A 10,145-nucleotide genomic window follows, 5' to 3' on the forward strand; every position below is an offset into this window, starting at 1 on the left:
GTCTGGTCATCCTGTCGTATAAACAAAGAACAGAGGAAAGGACACTGGGGAAAGAATCAGTGTTTTATCATATTACAAAACATCAGGTTCACATCATTATCGGGGTTGCCTATTTAAAACGAGATAAGCTACTGCCCTCCTGTGGATGCATTAAGTATGGCAGTGTCATTCAGACAGGATACATCGCCACATGTTTACGTTACTGTGCTGTACAACCAACACCGACTACAATGTCAAGGGTCAAGTTTCTCATTTCCGTTGAGGAGTGGCTGCTCTGAAACATTTCAGCAGGTGTAGTGTACCACTGTTCCAACAATTGATTGCATGGACAATAAACAGTCTTTGTCTTTGTCACAAAGAGTCTGGTTTAGGTGTTTGTTCCGAGTACACAGGTGTAGTGTGTAGTGCAGGTGTAGTGTACTACTGTACTTCACAAAGAGTCTGGTTTCGGTGTTTGTTCCGAGTACACAGGTGTAGTGTGTAGTGCAGGTGTAGTGTACTACTGTACTTCACAAAGAGTCTGGTTTAGGTGTTAGTCCTAGTATACTGAAATAGCCCATTTTCTCTCAGAGTAAAGAAGTAGAGTAGTGCTCCTGGCGGTTGTGTAAGTCCCTCAGTCTCGTAAGTCCCTCAGTCTCGTAAGTCCCTCAATCTCGTAAGTCCCTCAGTCTCGTAAGTCCCTCAGTCTCGTAAGTCCCTCAGTCTCGTAAGTCCCTCAGTCTCGTAAGTCCCTCAATCTCGTAAGTCCCTCAGTCTCGTGAGTCCCTCAGTCTCATAAGTCCCTCAGTCTGTAAGTCCCTCAGTCTCGTAAGTCCCTCAGTCTGTAAGTCCCTCAGTCTCGTAAGTCCCTCAGTCTCGTAAGTCCCTCAATCTCGTAAGTCCCTCAGTCTCGTAAGTCCCTCAATCTCGTAAGTCCCTCAGTCTCGTGAGTCCCTCAGTCTCGTAAGTCCCTCAGTCTGTAAGTCCCTCAGTCTCGTAAGTCCCTCAGTCTGTAAGTCCCTCAGTCTCGTAAGTCCCTCAGTCTCGTAAGTCCCTCAATCTCGTAAGTCCCTCAGTCTCGTAAGTCCAAGTCCCTCAGTCTCGTAAGTCCCTCAGTCTGTAAGTCCCTCAGTCTCGTAAGTCCCTCAGTCTCGTAAGTCCAAGTCCCTCAGTCTCGTAAGTCCCTCAGTCTGTAAGTCCCTCAGTCTCGTAAGTCCCTCAGTCTGTAAGTCCCTCAGTCTCGTAAGTCCCTCAGTCTGTAAGTCCCTCAGTCTCGTAAGTCCCGCCTCTCTCAGTCTCTTAGACCTCCTGCGTCCACGTCCTGTCCTCAGCCGGGTGTGGAGAGCACCAGGCCGTGAGCTCTCGTAGAAACCTCATCACTTTTTGGATAGAAATTTAATTTTACTTCCTGGGGGATGAAAAAAAAAAAGATGGATGAAAGGATGACATTGGATGAATTCAGAAATGATGAAATGGTAACTGTACTTCACAGCTGTGACAGGAACACATTTGTGAGAAATATTGTGTGAGTAGGAGCAGTTTATGTTTGAACTGCCGCTCCTCCTTACCTAATCCTTTGAGGAACCTGTTCACCCTGCGATGTTCGTTATCATGAATTGAGTTCAGATACTCCTGTACCCTCACTTCAAACAACCCTACGCAGAGAGCAGTCATCGCATCAGAACACACCACAAACAGACAGACACACACACTGGCATTACAGTTCAGAGCAGCGCTGATGTGAACGTGAGGGTATGGTGATGCTTTTGTTTTGAATCAGAAGACCAATTTCCGTTTCACTCCAAAACGAACAAAAAAAACATGAACGTCGGGACATTGAAATTGACCTTTGACCCCTAGCCTAGCTTAGCCTACCTCTCAGGGCCTGGTTGTGGTGCTCTCTCTCCTGGATGAACCCTCCGAACATCTGGGTCTCCATGAAGACCTCCAGGAAGCGCCGCAGGCTCTTGGAGGAGATGGCTTTACGGAAGGCCTCGCGCTGGAATGAGGAGGGGATGGGAGAGGAGGAGGAGGAGGAAGACTCGTCCTCTCGTTCGCTGATGAAGAGTGGGTAGTGGCCCACCAGCTCCACGAAGAAGCGCACGAAGGCTTCAGAAACAACCGTGCTGAGATGGCCAGAGTCTGAGGAGAGAGAGTGAGGAAATACAAAAACAAATCCATATTTTTTTCGGGCATTTTCAAAAATTTTCAAAAATGAACTATAAAAAAAACCCAGAGGATCCAAACTATATATGCCATTTAAGCTGATGCTTTTATCCAAAGCGACTTACACTGCAGTGGGTGCATACATTTCAGTATATACGGTCCCAGCAGGAATCAAACCCACAACCTAAGCGTTGTTAGCGCCATGCTCCACCAACTGAGCCACAGAGGACCACAGTGATACGTACAAAGAGAAGCAGGAACATGTGAAGAAGAGGTTGTGTATCAAATGTAACCATCAAATACACCATAAACTAATATACTGTATAAATGATCTAATTATCTAAAAACATGTTGTTGTCATCTCACCATTGGGGATGTCTCCTCCCCTCTCATTGGCCAGCTCCCTCCTCCTCTCCAGAACGTTCTCTAGAGCTGACTGAAGCTTGGAGGGCAGAATAGAGTCCTCATCATCCAGCTGCCAGGGGCACAAGGAACACACATGACCAACCAAAACACGGGACCCAATTCCACCCTCTGGAATGACGCATTTTGAACCCAATTCACTTCCAGTGGAACCCAGTCTATTGCTGGTTCGACTGGACGGCTATGAATGTGACATATCATAATCATATACTGTAGATGTGTTAGTTAGTTCTACTGATTATGAAGTCAAGAGTCAGCAGGTGTTTGCCGACATTACCGTACCTGTCTGAGAAAGCGACTATGAACCAAGTCGACCACGAGCACCTGTGGACAGAGACAGAGACAGAGACAGAGACAGAGACAGGGACAGAGAGAGACAGAGACAGAGACAGAGACAGAGACAGAGACAGAGACAGAGACAGAGACAGAGATAGAGACAGAGACAGGGACAGAGAGAGACAGAGACAGAGACAGAGACAGAGACAGAGACAGGGACAGAGAGAGACAGAGACAGAGACAGAGACAGAGACAGGGACAGAGACAGAGACAGAGACAGAGACAGAGACAGAGACAGAGATGACCAGAGACAGAGACAGAGACAGAGACAGAGACAGGGACAGAGACAGAGACAGAGACAGAGACAGAGACAGAGACAGAGATGACCAGAGACAGAGACAGAGACAGGGACAGGGACAGAGACAGAGACAGAGACAGAGACAGGGACAGAGACAGAGACAGAGACAGAGACAGAGACAGAGACAGGGACAGGGACAGGGACAGAGACAGGGACAGGGACAGGGACAGAGACAGAGACAGGGACAGGGACAGGGACAGGGACAGGGACAGGGACAGAGACAGGGACAGGGACAGGGACAGAGACAGAGACAGAAGGGATGTTTAATGTACAGCAGTAGTGGTACCAAACTGGACGTCACAAACTGTACGTTACGATTCTATGTTTTACTGTATCTAGTGCAGTAGGTCTGTCCTCTGTCCTCACCTCCTCCAGAGGCAGCTCAGTGAGCTGGGGCAGGGAGCTGGACAGCAGGCCCACGATGAAGGGCGTGGGGGTGCACACAATGTCCAGCATGGCGGAGGGCAGCACGGGGATGTAGGTGTGCTGCCACACGAACGGGTAGAGCAGCGCCACCATGGCATGGCAGCACTGGGACAGGGTACTGCACCAGGAGAACACAGTACAACACGGTACCAGTCAAAGGTTTGGACACAAACTTGCCGAGAGTGTGCAAAGCTGTCATCAAAGCAAAAGGTGGCTACTTTGAAGAATCTAAAATATCAAACATATTCTGGTTTGTTTAACACTTTTTTTGTTTACTACATAATTCCATATGTGTTCATAGTTTTGATGTGTTCGATATTAATCTACAATGTAGAAAATAATAAAAATAAAGAAAAACCATTGAACAAGAAGGTGTGTCCAAACGTTTGACTGGTACTGTATGTTATACTTTATGATAACAGGTTACATTTATTTACATTTATGGCATTTAGCAGACGCCTTTATCCAAAGCGACTTACGACAAATACATTTGTTTAAGTAAGTGAATCATCTATCCAACAGTCATCATAAGATAAGTAATCAATACTCGGACCAGGGCTCATAGGCACTAGCAGGAGAGAAACTTGTACAGGGGGGTAGTGGGGATGAAGAGGTCTTTAGGAGGGACCGAAGAGGTGTGTTTCGATATATTGAATATACGTTAATATGCTGTTTGCTGCTTAGTAACATACTCAAAGCATATAAAAAGTGTATGTGGGTGTGTTCATTTTTACCAGATGGTGGCAGTGTGGTGTAAAATACATGTATTGTATCCATTGCTACAAATTCCTTCAGTCATTACACGGTTGGCCACAAGGGGACGCACTACCTAACACTTTTCTGCACGTCATCCCATTCTGCATTCTTCCTTTATGTGCTACTATGCTGACCCCTTCTTTGGCTCTCACCAGAGGTTCACAAAGAGAAGATAAACAGTTCCAAAAACAGCCTTTCAACACAGCAGAAGGCCTCTGTCAAAGCTGCCCCTGTCAAAAATGTGAGCACTAACTCTTTCTTGCTACTCTTTTTCCCGGTCACTTCTGTCCCTTTCTAATTCTCTTGTGTTTCTCCTCTATACCGGATCTCCTCTATACCCACTCCCCCAGCTCATTCGTTCCCTTGTTCTAGAACAGTAGAATAGTAGACTCCTGTTGAATTTAATGGCATAAACATACAAAAATAAACATACAAAAAAAAGCTAGTTCATCAACTACAGCTAAGGTAAATGAAAAACAAGGAGAAAACTTAAAAAAAAAAAGTTTAAAAAAAAAGTGGAACGTCCCTTTAACTGCAACCCATTGTGCGGTACAGACCTGAGTATGAGGGCGTAGACAGACCCACCTGAGCTTGTCTGCTGTGAAGATGACCCTGCGCTCCAACAGGAGGGAGCTGAAGATCCTCAGGAGCAGACGCAGACTCAGGCAGGAGAACAGACACTCGAAGTCCACGTGCTCCAATCGCGAGTCAGGCGGCCTGCAAAGCTCCATCATCTAGGAGAGAGAGAGAGAGAGAGGGGGGGGGGGGGGGGGAGAGAGAGAGGGAAGGAGGGAGAGAGAGAGGGAGAGAGAGAGAGAGAGAGAGAGAGAGAGAGAGAGAGAGAGAGAGAGAGGGGGAGAGAGAGAGGGAGAGGGAGAGGGAGAGAGAGGGGGGGGGGGGAGAGAGAGGGAAGGAGGGAGAGAGAGAGAGAGGGAAGGAGGGAGAGAGAGAGGGAGGGAGGGAGAGGGTAAATGGGGTGTTTATCTTTTAACTTTAAACATACTACAAAATGGAAACTATGTGGGGATTGATCAGGCTCAAACACTACTCAGCACTGGGGTTCCACTTGGCTAGTCTTGTACACTATCTGCTGGTCTTTGTGAAACAAACGACTCACACACAAACGTTCGTTTCAAGTCATCCACTTTGTGGACATATTACCAAATATTTCTTATGTCAGGTTTTTGTTTTCGAACCACAATCGGCTGCACGCTGGCTTGTCCCTGTAGGAGAACACTTTAAAGAACCCTTTTTGTTTTCTAAGAGTGTGGTCCCACCTCAGTGCCTGAGCCTGGCAGGAAGGTTTTGATGGAGATGGTTCTGCCAGGAGCAGGGAAAGGAGCTTCCATGATGGCTCTCATGAAGGGCTGGACCAGGGCAGGGGAGAGGGCCCTCCTCCTCTCCACCTCATCCAGCACCTGCATGGGGGACACGGGTTAGGGCAGGGGGTGGTAGTCGTGGATGGTAGTACACACACACACACACACACACACACACACACACACACACACACACACACACACAGGAGCATGGGAGTTCACAACACCAAATTAGTACGCTTTATTTCAGCATAGGTCACTTACACTGAACTACTAAAGCTCTTTCGGTAAGAGATGGCTGTATCTTACAGGCTTCACCATAGGGGAACAGTTTACCTTGGAGAACAGGTTGAAACAGCCCAGGTGACTGACAATGCAGTAGACCTCAGGCAGACGCTTCCCTTTCCCAGTGGGCTGAGAAAAGAGAGGAGGGGAGGAAAGGAGAGGAGAGGAGAGGAGGAGAGGAGAGGAGAGGAGGAGAGTTAATGTAAGCACTAGGGCAAATCCCCTTCAGGACAAATCTAGCCATGTGAAAGAGTGAAAGAGATGTTCACAAAAATAACGACTCAGAATCACATAAACATTCATAAACACGTACACATACACGCACACACACGCACACACACACACACGCACATACACACACTTCCTCTTTAGCTAAATCCATTTTAGGAATGAACCGTTTTTTCCCACAATCTCTATTTGCAGTGAGATTATTTATTCAGCTGACATCATGGCAGATAACCACTTCCTGTGTGTGGCTCTGGGTAGGAGTCATCTTCTAAATGAATGAAATGTAAATGTCATCTGTTCCACCGTTCCTGTTTACCAGCAGACGACGACAATATCCAAACCTCCTGCTGCCGTCTTCGCCAGTCAAAACAAAGGAGAACATTTCACTGTGGGAAACGCACACAAGACAAACAATTGTTACGATGGTTTCTATGGATGATGGTATTACATTACTGTTGACGCATGCATGCATGCATGCATGCACACACACGCACGCACGCACGTGTGCGCACACACACACAAACAGACAAACACACAAACACACAAACACACTCCCACGGCCCACGCACCAAGGGTCAGTGGATTTGATTGTGTGGCTATATTAGGAGCACTAAAGTACAGTTTGTCTCTTCCAGGTCCGGCACCAGCGTACGGACATGACCCGGCTCACCTCGGGTAGTTCTCCACTGGCTCCCAGTCCCGAGCATCGGGGAAGCAGAACTGGGGGATGATCCTCAGCTGATCTTCGGTCTCCCTCATAAACTTGAAGCTCCTCTCCAGCTGATCCCCAGAGCAGAGTTCAGTTAGACTCACAAGACCCACCTTAACACACTTCTTTTTTTCTAAAATATGTTTTTAGGGCATTTCTGCTTTATTGGGATAGAGACCGTAGAGATTGACAGGAAGGATGGGAGGGGGAGAGAGAGGAGGGATGACATGCAAGATAGGTCGAGGGTCGGAATCCAACCAGGAACCTTGCGATTACGTGGTAAGCGCATTAGTGTGCTACGCCACTAAGCGCCCCCACCGTAACACTTCGGTGTACACTTCAATGTAACCCCCTCATAGATCTGACTGCTAAAATGTCGGCCTAAGCAAAAGGACATCAACATTTTGCTCACACCCATCCAGGTCTTCTTTTTATTGGCAGATGTAAGAGTAGGAACTAGGTGTTGATTTGGAACTAACAGGCTACAGGCTAACTAACATGCTAATGCCTGCCCCGCCATTCCTGCCCCGCTCTGCTCCTCCTCACCTTCAGTGGGAAGTGCTGTGTGACCTCCGGCAGATAGTGGGCGCCAGCCTTGGCCTTGTGCAATGCCACTACCAGGAAGTACTCAAAGAGCTGTCGCTTGTGTAGTTCCTGTTGGTCCCGGTCCAGGCTGCTGTTATTGTACTGCCCCGCCTGGCCCGGCTTACTCAGGATGGACTGGACCGACGCCAGGCGCTGGCGGTGGGCTGGGAGAGAAAAGTAGGGAAGGAGGGAAAGAAGGAGGGAAGGAAAGAGAGAGAGAGAGAGAGAGAGAAGGAGAGAGAAAGGGAGAGAAGGGAGAAGGGGTAGTATAAGATGTCAGAGTGTCTACAGTAAGTGGTATCCTAGCAACAACAGATGTCAACTCTTCATCACCCTGTACCTTTCACTCTGTCCTCTGATTCGCTCTCTGTGTCACTGTTGTCATCGGTGACTGGAAACAGAAGTTAAAAAAAACAATGTGTGAATACAAGGGAACAAGAGAATGGGAGAAAAACTAAAACGTTTTGACGATGCCTCTGAGGTGCAGGCCAGGGGAGGCTCGTGGAGGTAGCGAAAGTATGATACCATTCCTGATTCCATTCCATGCATTACGATGAGCCCATCCTCCGATTTCTACCTCCACCAGCCTCTACTGGTACAGGCCTATCTGTACCGTTAAGTCAGAGAAGCAGTGTTCTGGTGGACTCTCTCACTCACCTCTCCCTGAGCTGGTCTCAGCAAACTGGTAGACCGTCCTCAAATGCTTCTTTCCAATCCGAGACTCAAAGACACCGTTGATCTTCAACACATCCTGTTGACGACATTCTATCAATATCAAATAAACCCAATATATTGTATATCAATACATCTGGATCAATATGGATGTCCATTACAGCCACATTCAGACAGTACTAGAACGTGCTATTCAGAAAGCAATAGGGAAATACAGTAGAGTTCAGATGAATATGTCACACACATCTCTCTCTCTCTCTCTCTATCCCTCTCTCTTCCTTCCTCCCTTTTTCCCCCTCTCTCCATCTCTCCCTTCCTCTCTCTCTCTTCCTCACTCCCTCTCTCTCTCCCTTCCTTCCTTCCTCCCTCCCTCCCTCCCTTCCTTCCTCTCTCTCTCTCTCTCTTTCCTACCGTTGGGATCCTCCTGCAGGTTCGGTTGTAGGGGTCTCCCGGGAGCCAGGTCATGTGATCAGGGCTGCCGGGGGTGGAGGTGGGGCTGAGCTGGGGGGGCGATGCCACTCCTCCACCCGTGTGGTGGTTGGTCTTCCGCAGGTCCAAGAGTTTGAAGCTCCGCCTCCCAGAGTTCTGTCTGAAGAAGCCCGGCCTAGAGGTCTGGTTAGAAGACAACACGGCAGGGGCAACACGTGAGGGAGACAACCATACATGGTCATGTGTTGCCTATGTGTGGTACTATTGTGTGAGGTAGATAACAATACCGTTTGTGTCTATGTAGTGCAATACTGGGTAGTGTAGTGCATACTGGGTAGTGTAGTGCATACTGGGTAGTGTAGTGCATACTGGGTACCTTGTTGCTTTCTGGGCCAGGAGAAGAGGGCAGAGACTGCTGCGAGCACTGACTGTCCACCTCAATGTCCTCGTAGGGGTTCTCCTTTGACGAGTCTGCCAGAGAAAAGATAAAGTTGTGTTGAACTAGAACAATAAATAAATAATAAATAAATAAATCAATATCACATTCATTGTTGGTTATGCCTTAGTATTGTAGCGTAACAGCGTGGGGTAGAGTAGTGAGCTGCACTAACTAGCTGCACTAACTAGCTGCGCTAACTACTGCCCCAAGAGAGCTAGCTCACTTAGCAGAGATGCTAACAGGCCTGATATAGGGTTGTTACAGTGTTGAATGGTTTACCTGGGATGTCTTCATAGTGATGGTGTTCCTGGGATAATGTTCGAGACAGGAGAGGGATCTTGGACTTTGACAGTGGAATGTCTTCAAACTCAAACGATTTCCTGAGAGAGAGAGAGAGAGAGAGAGAGACACACACACACGGGGGTGAAAGCGTATAGTCTTTTGTTATCTCTATGACTGCGTGTCTATGCGTGTGTAATAACTGCCGTACCGTGTCAGTGTGAAATCACGGTATCCTTGTGCGTGTGTATGCGTGTGTATGCGTGTGTATGCGTGTGTATGCATGTGTGTGATTCATTGATGTCTGCCTACGTGGTGTAGGAAGCCTACCTGTTGCCGTTGTCTCGGTGTCTGTCTGTCCTGGGTCTCCTGTAGACATTGGGGGGAGGATGGCTAGGCAGAGGCGGGGGGAAGACAGAGGAGGGAAGTGGGGGCAGGTTCCTCTGGCCTCTCCCTTGCCTCTGGGCTGGGTTGGTCTTCCCACGGTGGGTGGGGGTGGGGGTGGGGGTGGGGGTGGGGGTGGGGGTGGGGCTGGGGGTGGGGGTGGGGGGGTGCTGGAAGGTGCGCTGGGGTTTGGGCAGGGGGTTGATCGGGGGTGCCCCCGGTTCTGTGTACACATTGTCTGGATCTTGATCCTTTTGCGTCGCCCCATCTGGCTGGTCGGCTGCCAACGTTCCAAACAAGGACTCCAGCTCTCTCCTCTTGGCCTCCACCTGCCTGTCTTTGTTCGGGGGGCAAAAGTAGTTACCTGGCAGCTCTAGAGGGGCCGTACTAGACTTCTCCCCCATGGTCTGCTCCAGCTTTCTAAAGAGAGTG

The 10,145-nt window shown here is 48.6% G+C and overlaps 1 protein-coding gene across 1 annotated transcript in view; it reads right to left on the minus strand.

Annotated features, from left to right (window-relative positions):
* Positions 1-1,216: 1,216 nt before the first annotated feature.
* Positions 1,217-10,145, minus strand: part of LOC310820326 (DENN domain-containing protein 2A-like) — a gene marked incomplete at its 5' end in the record, with an annotated part of 10,576 nt that continues 1,647 nt past the window's right edge. Inside the window, 18 exons of the mRNA XM_083691907.1 lie at positions 1,217-1,387; positions 1,548-1,634; positions 1,855-2,121; positions 2,512-2,620; positions 2,851-2,892; positions 3,569-3,746; positions 4,970-5,118; positions 5,662-5,802; positions 6,040-6,117; positions 6,533-6,602; positions 6,887-6,996; positions 7,472-7,674; positions 7,851-7,901; positions 8,168-8,261; positions 8,594-8,794; positions 8,988-9,082; positions 9,330-9,430; positions 9,660-10,145. The exon at positions 9,660-10,145 is cut by the window's right edge and continues 576 nt beyond it. Of these exons, the coding sequence (XP_083548033.1) occupies positions 1,356-1,387; positions 1,548-1,634; positions 1,855-2,121; positions 2,512-2,620; positions 2,851-2,892; positions 3,569-3,746; positions 4,970-5,118; positions 5,662-5,802; positions 6,040-6,117; positions 6,533-6,602; positions 6,887-6,996; positions 7,472-7,674; positions 7,851-7,901; positions 8,168-8,261; positions 8,594-8,794; positions 8,988-9,082; positions 9,330-9,430; positions 9,660-10,145 (2,494 nt within the window). The 3' untranslated portion in view covers positions 1,217-1,355. The remainder of the gene's footprint in view (positions 1,388-1,547; positions 1,635-1,854; positions 2,122-2,511; positions 2,621-2,850; positions 2,893-3,568; positions 3,747-4,969; positions 5,119-5,661; positions 5,803-6,039; positions 6,118-6,532; positions 6,603-6,886; positions 6,997-7,471; positions 7,675-7,850; positions 7,902-8,167; positions 8,262-8,593; positions 8,795-8,987; positions 9,083-9,329; positions 9,431-9,659) is intronic.

This window comes from Argentina silus (assembly GCF_951799395.1).
Source record: "Argentina silus genome assembly, chromosome: 20".
Lineage (NCBI taxonomy): Eukaryota > Metazoa > Chordata > Actinopteri > Argentiniformes > Argentinidae > Argentina > Argentina silus.